At 40.2% G+C, this 17,821-nt stretch overlaps 1 protein-coding gene across 1 annotated transcript in view; it reads left to right on the top strand.

Annotated features, from left to right (window-relative positions):
* The window catches only part of pak4 (p21 protein (Cdc42/Rac)-activated kinase 4), a 31,555-nt gene that overhangs the window by 4,228 nt on the left and 9,506 nt on the right, over positions 1-17,821 (top strand). Inside the window, exons 2-8 of the mRNA XM_062060594.1 lie at positions 8,360-8,596; positions 8,709-8,908; positions 11,358-11,559; positions 11,639-11,872; positions 12,001-12,456; positions 12,576-12,709; positions 17,599-17,725. Coding sequence (XP_061916578.1) covers positions 8,396-8,596; positions 8,709-8,908; positions 11,358-11,559; positions 11,639-11,872; positions 12,001-12,456; positions 12,576-12,709; positions 17,599-17,725 — 1,554 coding nt within the window. The 5' untranslated portion in view covers positions 8,360-8,395. The remainder of the gene's footprint in view (positions 1-8,359; positions 8,597-8,708; positions 8,909-11,357; positions 11,560-11,638; positions 11,873-12,000; positions 12,457-12,575; positions 12,710-17,598; positions 17,726-17,821) is intronic.

Below are 17,821 nucleotides of genomic sequence, written 5' to 3'. Positions count from 1 at the left end.
CCCACAATTCCCCCCTCTGTCTTCCTTTTTCTCTCTTTCTATCCCCCCCTGCTCCGGCCCGGCTGCACCAAATGATAATATAAATACATTTAATAAAGTCAAAATACAAGTAAGGCAACAAGAGAAGTATCCTACACTTCTCTTTTGTAAAGTAAATCTGAACAGCCGATATGGGCATCTACATCTGCTATATGATTTGCCCGAGAAGCTGGGCAGGACATTAAAAAAAAAAAAAAAAAAAAAAAGAAATTACCAATCACGGAAGGGAATCCGTTGTCTAAGAATAAAGAAATATCTTGGAAATATTTAAGTGGACAATGGGAGTGTATATTTTGACAATAAACTACAAAATAATACAAAACAAACTAGTCCCCGCCGGCACTCACGCTACCGCTCCCTCTCTTCTGTCGCCCACACACTCACTGACGTCACTCACCTCACGGCCACACACATACGCTACTGTCATAACATTTTCTTTCCAATTCATTAATTAGGCAACTAATTTGAAACTGGTGTGGGTGGCTCTGTATATACTAGTCCACTGCAGCCACATGCAGAAATCAACATGGAATCGAAAAGTATTAAATCTGTGACAAAAATAATACCCGCTCTGTCTAAACGATACCGTTTGATCAGCTGCTCGTCATCAAACAAATCCAGAACATCGTTCCGCTCCCTGAATGTTCGCGCACGTCTCTCTCGCCTCAGTGCCATCCCCTGCTGGCAACTCCTAACCACTTAAGACACCTCTGAAGGTCTCTTAAATATCGTGGAGAGTAGGAGTGATTCTTAGACTTAAGAACGTTGATAAAAAGCTTTTATTCTTAAGTTTGAGAGTAGGACTAAATTTCGCAAATTCTCAGGACTTAAGTGTAAAATGGCACTCTAAGAAGCTTGATAAGTACGGCCCCAGATGTTTACAGCTAAATGTGTACGGTACATATAATTTATACACACATACACATTGGCTCCCGGCCACATTTTTTTCTCTCAATGTGGCCCCCAAGTCAAAATATTTGCCCAGCTCAGCTTCTCAAAGATACTTGAAAGTACATCACATGTTGAAAAGGAGTAGAAGGAAGCCTACTGAATGATTTATCAGTAATAGATATGGAGAATCAGATTTATTTGCCAAGTATGTTTAACACACAAGGAATTTGACTGTGTACACTCTGCTCTCTTTTTGTGATAATATAATCACGTGATGTTCGTTTATGTAACTTTTGAACATATTTGAAACAAAGAAACTTGGGCTGTCAAATGATACATTTTTGTGAATCAGATTAATCACATTTTGGAATTTGCATTAATCACAATTAATTATGGGTGTTTGCTGGCATGCATATCTAAAATTCGCTCAAGAAAAGACCTGAATATTTGTACACCAATCCAATTCTATTGTCAGAATTTTATCTAGGAACGTTTTTAAAGACTTGGTAGCAGTTACATCTGAAGTTCTTTCAGGCTTTATTTTGGTGTGAAAATAAGCCAGAGTCTTCTCATTCATTCTTGTACTGACTTACGTGTTCATCTGATCACTGACCGTATCGCAGTTAAGGTAAAAGAGCTTGTACGGGCAAAATAAATTGCATGATTAATATAAGTGTGTACAGGATTAATCACATGAGGTAACTCGTTAATTTTGACAACCTTAAATAACTATACCATTTAATACAGAATATGTATTAGATGGCAAATTGATTAAATCAGACACGATGGTTTTCTGCATTTTCCCATACACCAAATGCTTATACTGTTCTTTTACTGACTCATGTTTGCACATATTTTGAGATCTTTCCTTAATCACTTCCATACTCGTCAAACTGATGTGCTAAAAGCTTTTAGTGTTGTGTGGGCATACAAATTTTGCATTTCGCATGATTTTAGCTGTTCAAAAATGCACCACATTTGTGAATTTAAATATTTGTGATGTAATAATAGAGGGTTTGACTTTTTGGTCAATGTAATCCTCATTGTAGCCATAGTGTGACGTAATTCATATGGGACGGTGTGGCGCAGTGGAAGAGTGGCCGTGCCAGCAACCTAAGGGTTCCTGGTTCGATCCCCAGCTTCTACCAACCTAGTCACGTCCGTTGTGTCCTTAAGCAAGACACTTCACCCTTGCTCCTGATGGGTCATGGTTAGGGCCATCAGTGTGTGAATGTGTGTGTGAATGTGGAAATAGTGTCAAAGCGCTTTGAGTACCTTGAAGGTAGAAAAGCGCTATACAAGTATAACCCATTTACCATTAATTCCTTGCAGTCGCGTTGTACTGTTAGCTTGGTGGTAGAGTTTTCCTCCATGATGCTTCTGTGTCACAAACTGGATGGGACAGTGTCACAACATCAGGTATTGTCCACCAAACTGACTTTTTTGCAGTATGGACTTTGTGATACAGCTCTAAATCTGTAAGGACTGTCCTACAGTAAGTCTCTGAGCCACTTCAGAGTGCCACTGTGCATCAGGAAGGGCATCGTGAATAAAATCTAAGACAAAAAAACATTCATGCATTGACTTGCTGTGGTCAGTTTTACACAACTGACGGGTGGATACGACGGTCACATCAGGTCATAGTGAGCTACACGAAGCTATTTTGGGTCTTTTCGGATTTGCTGTTATATTTGACAAAGGTGAGTAGCTTGGACTTCCTGACCTCAGGTGTGTTTACAGAGGCCCGTGTTGCCTTTGCTTGACACCGCTTGTTCATATTTGACAAAGTAGAAAGCTCTCCGTTCAGACCTTCACAGCTTGCCTTTCTATCTAATGTTGCTTTTGTTCACTAGAGATCTGCATGTCCACTTGTGGGCAACATTTTAAAAAGTTAGAACCAGTGTAAAAACAATGCTGTCATCTGGAGAAGCTACATGATGAGTTTAGACAAGCATGCATGTACTCTGGTAAAATGAGTGACGTGTGTTATTACTGTACTGTCACAGTGGTTCAAGTTGAAACGTTGCATCCGTATTCACTTGATCATAAACATCAAGGGACAAAGAGACAGTCATAAAACATTTTGGTGGCCATCATCTGGTTAAATTCCACCCAACATAATGGATACAGTGTCTTTTATTTTCATGGATGTAACAGTTATCAAATATGTCTAATGGCAAACTGACCGCTTACTCGCCCTCCTTCTTTTAGAGCTGCAACCAACGACTATTTTGATAGTCGACTAGTCATAGACTATCTTAACGATGAGTCGACTAATTGGATTATAAAGCGCAGACATATTCAACAAGCGATAAAGCACCAAACCTATCTAACTTGCTCAAAAAGGAACACACATTTTGATGTGTTTAAAAAGCTGCACACTGGTATATTATTTACTGGCATTTTTTTTTTATCAATCTCATAGACTTAATGCATAGAATTGTATCATTTTATATTTTTAAACATTTTAGCTATCTAATAGATTGCATGTTTAATCTTGTTAATATTACCAGTGCATTGTTGCCTAATATTTTGTGTGTCATTAACATTTGTTATTGTGCCTTTCGTCATTGCACTGCAAATTGCCGCACTTTTAAAAAGTACTTGAATTGATTGAGACTAAGTTTAACTTGCAGACTTAGGCTAAAATTATAGTTATTTTTCTCACAACTTTGTCTCACCCCACACTGCACACCAAATAAATCTGTTTTTTTGCCCTCAAGTGACACAGATATTTTTGGCAGTCTAAATGCTCCAAAGTGCTTCAAATCTGATCTTTTGGCATCAGATTCAGGCCACATCAGGAGGTAGTCCTGAATCCGATTGGAATCTGATCTTTTCAAATGTGACTTCAGTCTAAACGCAATGCGACCCGTATGAGATTTTTCAGTTTTGGGCGAGCTACATCACTTGTGTGCACAGTCTGCATTTCGTCACAACACAAGGTTTCCGTTTCTATTTAAGACGATCACATTTTCAGTGCATCACTTATTAATAATGCACAAATAATAGGCTATATGTAGTATATAAATATATGTTTTGATTCCAATAAAATAGCCATTGTTGAACGACCGGAATTGACGGTGTGGCGCATTTGCTTACATGTGAGTTGAAAAATAAAGCTCACGTAGATCCACGTTGATGTCAGTGTCTCCTCTACTTAACAGCCATAAAAAGATTACAACCCTCCCAAATATATATTACACCTTATACATCCATTCATACATTATATTACTTTAATTTACTTTCACGTATTAAAAAAAACGCTAATTTTGAAAGTGTTGCGACTTCTATTTTATTTTGTAGTAGTAGCGACTTCTTCTCTGTCAACTTCCTTTGCTTTCACTTTGTCGAAGTACGCATTCATGTGATGTCAAGACCACATTGGGTCCACAATGCGGCCTGTGCGCGTTAACACTGGAGTCTGATAACAATCACATTTTATTTGCAGTGTAAACAGTCAGCTGGAAAAAATCAGATCTAAGAAAAAAATCAAATTAGTGCCACTTTGGCCTGCAGTGTAAACGTACTCAATCTTATCGAGTGGAGACCGCATCCTCCAGATGTCTGACATTCCCCCGCTTCTAATGCTCCCGTATCACAGATATAGTGTCATAAAAACAAGATCTGCTTTGCAAAACGTGCAAGGTATTCATGTATTTAATAGGAATAAGTGGACATGTTCCCTCACTCAACATATTTTCACCCATAAGGTTGTTCGATTAGCCGCGCTAATTACGGAAAAAACCAGAGTGATAACGTCACGACTATTGACGACAAATTTATTTGAGGGCCCATCCATCCATCCATTTTGTACCGCTTGTCCCTTTTGGTGTAGCGGGGGCATCAAAGGGCCAACACAGATAGACAGACAACATTCCCAACAAATTTTATCGTCTTTTTTGTCGACGAATCATTGCACCTCAATCTCCTACGAGTGCGTATCAATAAGGACAAGGTTGACGTGTGTAACAATTTATTTTAAGTTGTTTACGTAGGCTTTATCAGCCTTGAGTGTGGCTATGGTTGTTTAGCCTGAAAGTTATGTGAAGTATGTCTCTGAGGAGCCTCCCACTGAAAATCATTAAAGCCATGAGAGAAACTGTGTGAGACACACGCACACACACACACACACACACACACACACACACACACACACACACACACACACACACACACGCACTGTCCTCGCTGTGGCTTTATAACTTTTCCCACACTAAATAGCTCGTGCCTAATAAAGAGGCAGTACAGTGAAACTACGAACTAATTACAGCGCTGATGACATATTTACATTGAGCAAGTATTATTATATACGGTACTGTACAATATCTAACCTCCTTTTTGTTAGTTGTTTTCCTCTGTGGAAAATAATGTAAATGAAAATAATCTGTTCTATTTTACCATTCTTACATGTCAAAGCTGCTGCAGCCCAGTACATGCGGTGGTGGTGGTGATGATGTGTGGACCACCATCTATAGAAGCGGAACCAGGCCAGTGTACAGCAGCGTGATCATCAGTTGGGGTCTTGCCCAGTGACCAGACAGCCTTTCTCACTGCTCAGCCAGGCGAACATGGCTGCAGAGTTGGGAGAGCAAGGCAGAGGGCTTTAGGTTAATTTTGTAGACGGAGGTTAATTACTGCATGAGCTTGTTGTTGTGCCCTAATAAATGTGTTACAGTGCATTAGAGCTGCACGATTAATTGAAATCGAATCGACCATGAGGTTTTAATTAGTGCCATAACGTAACCGCAAGATGCAGAGTTGTTTTTTCTCTGCCGTCACCATTTTTAATGTGTGATCATATGTAGACTGATAAGACGAAAAGGCTAATGTAGAGATGTATTGTTTTGGGCCAAAAGAACTACATTTACCATGATCCCGCGGGTACGGAAGCAGGAAGTTGATATCAGAAAAGAGCTGTAATATTGTTTGAGGACAAGGGAGCCATTGTATGCTCAGACGCCGAGTGTGTTTGATATCTTTTTAAATAGTTTTAAATATAAAGAACCAGTCAAACGACATCTTGTCTCTTACTTGAAGTGTTACATATATATATGTACCGTAATTTCCGGACTATAAGCCGCACCTGACTATAAGCCGCACCAGCTAAGTTTAGGGGAAAATACAGATTGCTCCATATATAAGCCGCACCCGACTATAAGCCGCAGGGTTTTGATGTGTAATTAGCGTAGTATATAGGGGTTCCTGCTACCACGGAGGGGATTGTCGGGACAGAGATGACTGTTTGGGAACGCAAAGCGTCCCATTTATTAACAATAAATCTTTCAATCATTCAATCAAACTTTCACATCTTTGACATGGCGAACAGCATTCGTGCAGAGTACAAATAATACAACGGTGCAAAGTAATACAAAGTGCTCGCCTGTACGTTATCAAAATAACCAGCCTACCGGTATATGAAAAGTCAGTCTTTAATCATTGTGTCATCGTCTTCCTCCTGCGTACTAAAACCACCGAAATCCTCTTCGTCGGTGTCGGAGAAGAACAGGCCGTAAATAAGCCGCACCCTTGTATAAGCCGCAGGGACCAGAACGAGGGGAAAAAGTAGCGGCTTATAGTCCGGAAATTACGGTATATATACACACACGTGTATATATGTTTGTGTGTGTGTATGTATATACTGTAAATATGTATGTATACAGTATATATATACATATATATATATATATATATATATATATATATATATATATATATATATATATATATATATATATATATATATATATATATATATATATATATATATATATATATATATATATATATATATATATATGGGCAACATGAGCTCATCAACACGAACGAACTAGCAAGAATGCGGTGATCACATTAATGTAAAAAAAAAAAAAAAAAGACAACCCGAAAAGTGGAGCAAAAATGCTGTTTAAGATGTTCCATGTTTAAGTTAGCATAGCAAAGTTATTTGCCTTCCAATTACACTACAATGGTGAACATTTCTACAGAAATGAGAAATAAGTGTATATCATTTTAAAAAGTTGTACAAATGATAAGTTTATATTGTATAGAGTATATTATAAAGGTTATATTATAAACACTGTATAGTTTTTATCGATTATTTCTTCAGTTTAAGAGCATGACAGACAAAAGCTTGGAGTCTGTCTGCAAAAAGGCAACTATCTTTTGGAGTAAATTATTGCATATTGTTTTTATGTGTGGCACCTTGAGACAATATGTTGAATGACAGTCTAAAAGTAACATTCCTCACTTATAGCTATCACAGTTTTTGTATCTACATGTATAAAATCACAAATCGAATCGCAATCTTGGTGAGAAAAATTGCACTTAGGTTTTTTCACTAAATGGTCCATCCCTGTGGTGCATTATTGACTGTATTGCTGCTGTCTCAGTACAGCACTGATAACCGAGGTTTGCACTCTCCATGTCAGCTGTCAACACTGTCATTAGCTCTGAAACAGGCATGTGACACCACTGCTGTGAGGTACTTTCACGAGGTGTTACTCCTTGCTGTAAATGCAATCTTTAAAATAATTATAGCTGTCATGAAATACTCTCAGCAGGCTGAGACAAATTTAGCACTTTCCTTAGCGTGTCTTCCCATCAGTGACTGTGTCACAGGGCGGCTGACCTCAAATGTTGTCACTCTCGTCCTGAGCTGCTGATTGGCTGTCGTTGCCTGTTTTTTGTTTTTTTTAATCATGATCAGACTCCTCATTGTCTCGTTTTGCTAATAAGAAACTTCTAATGTCTTTCTGTCTCCCTTCATGGGAGGTCTTGGAAGGTCAGTTGAGGGAAAATACAAGTCAAAAAACATGGCTGGCTCACTCACTCCAGAGCACATTCATGCATGTAATGAAGACAAGTCAAAAGAGTGAGCTCATGATTGAGAGGCAGCGAGCCTCGCCATTTTTGTCAATGATCTAAATGTTTTTTCCATAAGTGTTTCACGGTGGCACAGGGGTTAGTGCATGTGCCTCACAATACGAAGGTCCTGAGTTCAATCCCGGGCTCGGGATCTTTCTGTGTGGAGTTTGCATTTTCTCCCCGTGACTGCGTAGGTTCCCTCCGGGTACTCCGGCTTCCTCCCACCTCCAAAGACATGCACCTGGTGATAGATTAATTGGCAACACTAAATTGGCCCTAGTGTGTGAGTGTGAATGTTGTCTGTCTATCTGTGTTGGCCCTGCGATGAGGTGGCGACTTGTCCAGGGTGTACCCCACCTTCCGCCCGAATGCAGCTGAGATAGGCTCCTGCACCCCCCGCAACCCTGATAGGGACAAGCGGTAGAAAATGGATGGATTGATGGGTTTTCCGGTTTTTTTTATAATTGAGTCTACCTCTCTGCTATCAGTGTCTGAGTTTGATTAACATATTTTGGTATCCTGTTCACCTTTTTTCTCCTCCTCTGCTTCCCCCGACCCACAGCTCTGATGCTTGGCTGTTGCCGCGCCAGCCGCCATCATGTTCACGAAGAAGAAGAAGTCCCGCATCCAGATCTCGGCTCCGTGTAACTTTGAGCACCGCGTGCACACGGACTTTGACGAGCACGAGCAGAAGTTTGTGGGCCTGCCGCGACAATGGCAGTCGCTCATCGAGGACACAGCCAAGAGGCCCAAGCCTTTCATCGACGTCACCGTCATCACCACTATGGAGCCTCACAAGGTGGGTGGGGCGTCACCTGTTAATCTCTTCCACCGCTGAACTGTCCCAGCTCTGTGGGTCAGCTGTACTTGTTGGGTAGCGATGAACACCTTTGTTTGCTTCTCTTGTGCAGACAATAGTGCGTGGCAGCAAGCTGGGGGTGGACGGCTCTCTGTCTTGGCTGCTGGATGAGTTTGACACCATGTCTGTGACTCGGTCCAACTCGCTGCGACGAGGCAGTCCTCCAGTCCTGCTTCGCAGGGATTCGTCTTCAGGAAAAGGTGGGCACGAGAACGGAGACCCCCACCAGCGACACCCCTCGCAGTCAGACAGGTGAGACATCAAATAAAAGTAAAAAAAACTTAACGTGATATAAGGACATTTATATCGTTACTATATATACATATATGTATGTGTATATATATGTATAAACAGTATATATGTATATATATATATGTATATACAGTATATATGTGTGTGTATATATATATATATATATATATGTATGTATGTGTATATATATGTATATACAGTATATATGTATGTATGTGTGTATATATATACAGTGTTTCCCATAAACTGCCAATATACCTGTGGTGGTGGGGGCGTGGCTATGGGCGTGGTCACCATGACATCATCGAGTAATTCGCATAATTTACTACAATGATATGATTTTCTCTAAAAAGGCTAAAAAAAAATGTATACTTACTAATTAAAAATAACAGTTTTGTTTTAAACAATATAATTACAACACTTTATGTACATATTTATATACAGATTTGAACAATAAGTTATTCACTGAAATATATTTATTAATTGTGGTTCTTACAAAAAATATATCTTATAAAATATAAAAGCTAAAATGTCTCTTAAAGCTCTGCCCCTTTAATTAGTGCATACTAAATAATTTAACTTTAGCCTACTACTACAACCATATTATTTACCAGCAACATAAAGTGAAACAGAGGCAGAGGTGTCCTGCCACAGTCAGTAACAAATAAACAGAAAACAGTAAGGGTGGTAGATAGACACAGAGCTTCATCAAACATCTGATCCACTGAACAAAGAGCTCCAAAAATCTTGAACTTTAGACTGCCATCAGTTTTACTCCCTACACTTAACCATGTGTTTCCTACTGCCTGCAGACTTTGCACCCTTTGTTATATACACATGTTGTGTTTCTAATATAAATACATTTAATAAAGTCAAATACAAATAAGGCAACAAGAGAAGTATCCTACACTTCTCTTTTGTAAAGTAAATCTGAACAGCCGATATGGGCATCTACATCCACTATATGATTTGCCTGAGAAGCTGGAGAGGACCAAAAAAAATAAAAAATAAAATTTTTTTAATTTTATTTTTAATTTTTATTTGTGGCAGACGTAATTCTTTCGTGGCGGGCCGCCACAAATAAATGAATGTGTGGGAAACACTGATATATATATATATGTGTATATATACAGGGTTTTTCGCAGCGCTTTGTTGTTAAGGCCACCGCCTAAACTAAAGTCTGAACAAGCTGCTCAGCTTAGTTCTGCCTATGCCTCTATCAGGACATCTCTGCAGCACCCAGCATTGTCCCACCCACAGAACCATCTGATTGGTTGCACGCAGAGCGGTAACAGCCAATCAGCAGTTCGCATGTAACAGCCAATCAGCAGTGCGTATTCAGTGCGCATGTAACAGCCAATCAGCAGTGCGTATTCAGAGCACATGTAACAGCCAATCAGCAGTGCGTATTCAGAGCGCATGGAGTCATTGCTCAGGCAGGCAAAGAGGAGAGACTGTGTGGTGAGCAGAAAGGTGTTTAACAGGTGAGCAAAATTATAATAAACACTTCCCAGTCAACTACTAGTAACACCACTATGAGCCTGTTGACGTCCTAGAAACATAAGCGGCAGCTCAGCTCGCTCGCAGTCCTTAAGGTGAAGGCTAATTAGCTTTTAGCGTAACGTTAGCTCACTGTGCGGTGTATGTGCGTGCGTGCGTGTGTTACGGACTGTCTGAGAGAAAGACAAGCATTATTGACCTACATTTAACAACTAAGTTATTTCACTTGACCTTTTTCTGTGTTGATTGAGCTGTGTTGAAGCAGCAAAAAAGGACATTATGTTAAATGAACAGTCTCCTGAAGCTGTTTCTGATAGTTGATATAATAATGTAACTGCATCATAAAGCCTACATAAACTCCATGGTGTTCAGGGATGAATAGTCTCTCCTATTGCTATTGTACTATTTTTTCAGCTATAGTTACATTAATCATTAGTAATGTAGCAGCCTAGTTTTGAATGGCAGGGTCCCTGCTGTCACATGTTGATAAAAATATAACATTTACATAATAAAAATCAAATTCAGTGGTAGCTGCAACACCGTTACACCCCTGATATTAGCGTCTTCCAGTGATAATTATACATGTAAGAAACGTGGTTTATTTTCTGTTATGGAGGCGAGGATTTCTAATCTTGTAGTGGCTTCACACTGGAGGGACGTTAGCCGGTAGCTCGCCAACGAAGACTTTACATTGCGTTGACAATGCGGTAGGTTGCTTGTCGCTGTCAAATTTGCGAGACACTGCTGGAATGCGTCATCAACATGCATTGTCACAATATTACGATGTAACAATCGTATGCAAAATTAATATTAGTATATCGTCTGTATCGCGCAACCCTAACGTGATGTTAACAAAAATAATTAACCCAAAAGCACACTTGAAAGATGCCATGACTTTTTGGTGCGAAGTCCCAAAACACTCATTCATGCTTCTGTTTCTTCTATTTAGAGACCCACCCAGACCAGACCACCAGAGCGGAGGTGACCCCCGCCACAGTCAGCGTTCTACTCAGCGAAATGACGACATCCACGGTCGGGCTCAGCAGCAGCCCCGTGGCCAAGAGCCTAGCCGGGTCCGCAGAGACAGACCAGGTTCTGGTCCTCCCCCGCCGCCTCCTCACCGGGACAGAGAGCATCGAGATCGAGACCAGGTTGGTCCAGGATGAATGTACCTGCTGGACACAGCCTGCGTGTGCATTAGTGCTTTATTGTAATTCTTCCTGTCTTCAGCATCAAGGGGTTCGTCGTGAGCCACATGGTGAACACAGACCTAAGTCCAGCTACCAGGTACGGGATGGCAGTCCGCAGTCTCCAAGGGACAAGAGGCCTCTCTCTGGGCCCAACATCCGCACCCCGAACCTGCCAGTGACCGATGGGGTGATCAAGACCGCCCAACAGACCGCGCGGCCGTTCAACACGTACCCGAGGACGGAAAGTGACGGGGGACGCAGCCCCACTGGGCCTGTAAGGAAGGATTTTTGTTGCAACAGCCTGTCATGCACAAAACATGTTTTTGCTTCTTCAGTACTGATCGTAAATATGTTTTTAATTTCTAGTCTTTATGATGACGTTTTTGTCTCTACTTCTTCCAGCCGGTACGACATCCTGAGTCTTCCCCTCAAAATGGGCCGTCCATCTCTCAAAGAGGTTCTTCCAACTCCAAGCCCCCTATCAGCCACCTGCACCCTCACCACACTTCCCATCCCAGCCTCAACCCAGATGCCGCACTGCACCCGCACTCCACCCACCCTAACGTTCCAGCCCAGCGGCCGGCCCTGCCTTCAGGGCCGCCGCCGTCAAGCGCTCCGCCCCAGACGCTTTCCCCGCAGAGGGAGCCGCAGAGGGTTTCACATGAGCAGTTCCGTGAGGCGCTACAGATGGTTGTGGACCCGGGCGATCCGCGCACATACTTGGACGACTATATCAAGATCGGCGAGGGCTCCACGGGGATCGTGTGCATCGCCACCGTTAAGACGACGGGTAAACTTGTCGCTGTGAAGAAGATGGACCTGAGGAAGCAACAGCGGAGAGAGCTTCTCTTCAACGAGGTAGAAGCGGCTTATAAATAGCATCTTCTGAGTACCTTTTAAGCGTGACATAATATTAGGGACAAGCACTTGCTATTTTTGGTGCCTGTCTTCAATCCCTGTCTCTGCGAAAACCTCAGGTGGTGATCATGAGAGACTACCACCATGAGAACGTGGTGGAGATGTACAACAGCTACCTGGTGGGAGACGAGCTCTGGGTTGTCATGGAGTTCCTGGAGGGAGGGGCTCTTACTGACATTGTGACACACACCAGGTGAGCTGTCATGTTTCTGTTTTTATTCCCCCTAGAAAAGAAAATGTAAATGTTTCCTTCCACTAGAGGGCAGTGTAGTTCTCATGGCTGCACAGTTTTGTTGTCGGTCTAAAAATGTACTCCCTCTAAGACAGAGGTGTCCAAACATTTTCCAGCGAGGGTCACATGGAGAAAAATTTAAGGTTGCGAGGGCCACTTTTATACATTTTGTATATGAAAAATACTCAAACCAAAACAATGTAGGTGAACATATGCTAACATTTGAAAAGCACTTCTACATCTTAGTTTTGTGTTATACATAACAAAGAAATAAAATCATTCATGATTATTTTAATAATTATTTTATTTGTATTTATGTTAACTGTGCTCGAAAGTTAGCCTGTGTTTACTAATATTGCTGTTATACCGTCAACTGAAACGCTTTTGAGGGCTTTAGTACACTCAAAAACATGTCATGTCTCACAAGAAATGTGTACACTTTTTCATCATGACAGGACACACAGAAATAATCAAAGACCTTATACAGTAAGATGCTCAGGTTGTCGGCCATTTTGGTTTTAAGGTCCCATTTTTGGGGGATTTGGTCCCGTTGAATTTTTCATAGTTTTTTGTTCTAATTTGGGACCTTAGTTTAGTTTGTCTATAGAATGTGTCGCGGGCCAATAAAAATTGAGCTGCGGGCCGCAAATGGCCCCTGGGCCGCACTTTGGACACCGCTGCTCTGAGACATTGGTGTCAAACTTGTTATCATTGAGGGCCACATCACAGTTATGTTTGCCCTCAGAGGGCCGCTTTTAACAGTAAATAATATACAGTATGAATATATATGTGTACATATAAAACATGTGTATAATTGTCTATGTATTTGATTACCGGTATGTCTTTTTTTATGTACGCTGTACAAAACTAAATGTGTAGATTGTACTGTATAAAACTGGCAGCTCAGTCACCACACTTTTACAGTAATATTTGCACTTTTTTTTTACAGCATATAAAATAAAAAAAATACATGGAATTAAACTAAATGGAATGGAAAAACAGTACCACTGGTTTTTTTACGTAAAAATTCATGCAAGTTTTTTATACTTTAAAATCTACGGTTGTTGTGTTTTATAGTGTATTACTACTCTATATTGAAAGTGAATTTTACTGTAAAAAAATGTTTACTGTTCATTTTTTACATGAACAGTTTGTTGGATTACTTGCTTTGAAATCATAAGTCAAGCAGATATTTAAGTATTCATCTTTATTTGAACATTAACATTGTTTTGAAATATATGATATATTTTATTTTAAAATTAGAGATGATTAAAGTGTAAATATATGTAATTGTACGCAGTACATTTATTTTTGTAATACATTTATTAAGAAAAGATAAGGTACTTTATTTACACATATTTCCACGAGTTTGACACCTGTGCTCAAAGACATAGGTGTCAAACTTGTTTTCATTGAGGGCCACATCGCAGTTATGTTTGCCTTCCGAGGGCCACTTGTAACAGCAAATAATATATGAATTTGCTTATGCATTTTATTGTATATATTTTTTATGCAAACTGTAAAAAAAACTAGCAACTATGTCACTAAAATTTTACTATAAATGTGTTGTGTTTTTTTTACATCATATTACGATAAATGGAAAATTAGTACCACTGCTTTTTTTATGGGAAAAATGGCAGTTTGGTCGGTGGATTTTTACTGTAAAATCTACGGTGGTTTTTACTAAATATTACTGTAAATGGAAAAACGGTACAATTGTAATTTTTAGGTGAAAAATTGCAGAATTTTACTGTAAAATCTACTGTGTTTTTTACAACATAATACTGTAAATGGAAAAACAGTACAACTTATTTATTTTTTAACTCTGGCAACTGAGCTGCCAGTTTTATTACCCAAAAAAATGTGGTACCGTTTTTCCATTTACAGTACTACACGGTAAAAAACAACTGTATTTACCTGTTTACGGTTAAAAAAACTGAGCTTAGTCATCAGAATTTTACCATAAATTACAGTGGAGAATATATTGTAAAAATCACTGTAAATTTTACCATGAAGTCTATTGCAATTTTGTGTACAATTTGATGGATAACTTGCTTTGAAATCATAAGTCAAGCAGACATTCAAATATTGATTTTTATTTTAACAAAAAACATGTTTGGAAAGTATGATAATATATTTGTTGCAGTATTGGATAATATTACAGTTCAAAATGTATGCAATTCTATGCTGTGCATGTATATTTTAAGTGGAAAGAACAAATACATTTAATAATGATAATAATAATAATGGATTAGATTTATATGGCGATTTTCTATCGATGAGACACTCAAAGCGTGCAAAAAAGTGAGAACCCCTGATTAATTCACTCCTCATTCACACATTGGTGGTGGTAAGCTACATTAGTAGCCACAGCTGATCTGGGGTAAACTGACGGAAGCATGGCTGCCAATTTGCGCTTACGGTCCCTCCGACCACCACCAGACATTCATACACATTCGTACATCAGTGTGAGTGGCACTCGGAGCAAGGGTGAAGTGTCTTGCCCAAGGACACAACGGCATGACTTAGATGGCAGAGACGGGGATCAAACCTGGAGTGTTTCTTTAGTAAGAAAAGATTATGTACTTTTTTCTTGACACATTATTTTCAGCCGTTGGCAGGCAATATAAGTTGATGTGACGGGCCAGATCTGGGCCCTGGGCCTTGAGTTTGACACCTCTGCTCTAATACTACGTTTACACTACAGGCCAAAGTGGCCCAACTCTGATTTTTTTGAAAGCTGATTTTTTTCTAGCTGTTTACACTGCAAGTAAAATTTGGTCTTTATTAGACTCTCGTATAAACGCGCACAGGCCCCAATGTGGCCTCGACATCACTTGCATGCACAGTTCAATAAAGTGAAAACATTGACCGGATCCCATAAATGAACTAGGAAGTCGCTACTACTACTACAAGATAAAATAAAAAGTTGCCACACCTTTAAAAATAACTGTTTTTCTACATGAAAGTAAATTAAAGTAATTTAATGTAGTATGAATGAATATATGAACCAGCCCCATGGCCTTGTGGTTAGTGTCCGCCCTGAGACTGGGAGGTTGTGAGTTTAAACCCTGGCCGAGTCAAACCAAAGACTACAAAAAAGGGGACCCATTGCCTCCCTGCTTGGCACTCTGCATCAAGGGTTGGAATTAGGGGTTAAATCACCAAATGATTCCCGAGCGTGGCGCACGCTCCCCTCACCTCCCAGGGGGTGAACACGGGGATGGGTCAAATGCAGAGGACAAATTTCACCACACCCAGTGTGTGTGTGACAATCATTGGGACTTTAACTTTAATATGTAGTGTAATATATATTTCTAATCTTTTTATGGCTGTTTGGTAGACATCAGCGTTGATTTACGTTAGCTTTATTTTTCAACTCACGTTAACAACTCACGCAATGTACGTAACATGTAAGCAGATACGGTACAACGTACACGTCAATTCCGGTCCTTCAACAATCGCTATTTATTTGGAATCAAAGTATATAATATATATCTTCATATATTACATATACATACATATTTGCGCACTATTGACTAGTTATGCACCAAAAATTCGGCCACCGAAAATATTCTTTGCTCACCGAAACCGGAAGTTGTGATGACTTTGCGTGCGCACACGAATGACGTCGCTTGACGAAAAGTCGCATTCAGGTCACCTTTCTGTGATCACATTTGAAAAGATCAGATTCTAATCAGATTCGGAATACCTCCGGATGTGGCCCAAATCTGATGCGCAAGATTCCATTTGAAGCATTTTGGAGCGTTTAGACTGTGTCACTCGAGGGCCAAAAAAAAAAAAGGTTTGTATCATTTGCCCATACAATTGTTATAAGTACACTTCTGCATTACATTGTATCCTTATTAACATTAAAGAAAACAAAAAGAAAGAAATATAGATCATGTTGCAACAAAAAATAATTTTAACATTGTTTTTTAGTCTGTAACAGAAGATTTAAAGTGCATGTATTTGTATGAAATAAAAAAGGGACACTTATTTAAACTATAAACTTTTTTTTGACCATTTAACCCATTTGATACAAAAAATTAAATAAACTCAATAAATAATAATACATTCAAACTGATCAGCAATATTAACTCTGGAGCACAATGTATAAAACACTTTAACCTGCGAAACAAAAATGAATAAAACAATTTGTGCTGATTTATTTACTTTTGTTTATCAAAATGAGGAAGTCAAGAATAATGGGCAGCGTGACTCAGATGGTAGAGCAGTCTGCCAAAAACTTGGGGGTTCCTGGTTTGAATCCAGCTTCCGCCTTCCTAGTAACTGCCGTTGTGTCCTTGGGCAAGACCCTTCACCCACCTTGCTCCTAGTGCCACTCAAACTTGTGTAAATATAGCTAAAAATGTAGATAATGGGTTTCACATTGCTTTGGGTCTCTAGAGAAAAAGCGCAAGTTCAAACCCTGGCCGAGTCAAACCAAAGACTATAAAAATGGGACCCATTACCTCCCTGCTTGGCACTCCGCATCAAGGGTTGGAATTGGGGGTTAAATCACCAAAATGATTACCGAGCGCGGCCACCGCTGCTGCTCACTGCTCCCCTCACCTCCCAGGGGGTGGAACAAGGGGATGGGTCAAATGCAGAGGTTAATTTCACCACGCCTAGTGTGTGTGTGACTATCAGTGGTACTTTAACTTTAACTTTAGTGAGCATGTTTTGTAGTGCAGTTTTTCGAAGCGGGGTTTGAAGCTTGATACTGCTAAAGCATGTTCCCCGGGGTCAAATGCGCCCCCCCCTATCGTCGCACCCCAGGGGGTCCTGCCCCAGTATTCGAGAATAGCTGCTCTAAGTGAAAAGTGACAATGTCCTTCCCTCTTCAGGATGAACGAGGAGCAGATTGCCACCGTGTGTCTGTCTGTCCTGAAAGCCTTGTCCGTGCTGCACACGCAGGGGGTCATCCACCGTGACATCAAGAGCGACTCCATCCTCCTCACGCACGACGGCCGGGTACGTTGCCGCCAGCACCAGTTTGCACCAGCCTCATCCGGTTCATACTGAGTTGAAGGTGTTACACTCAGTTACCGCTGGTGATTCATCTTAGTC

This window comes from Entelurus aequoreus, linkage group LG10, assembly GCF_033978785.1.
Source record: "Entelurus aequoreus isolate RoL-2023_Sb linkage group LG10, RoL_Eaeq_v1.1, whole genome shotgun sequence".
Taxonomy (NCBI): Eukaryota; Metazoa; Chordata; class Actinopteri; order Syngnathiformes; family Syngnathidae; genus Entelurus; species Entelurus aequoreus.
Note: the sequence above shows the minus strand (reverse complement) of the source record. Positions and strands in the feature narration are given on the sequence as shown.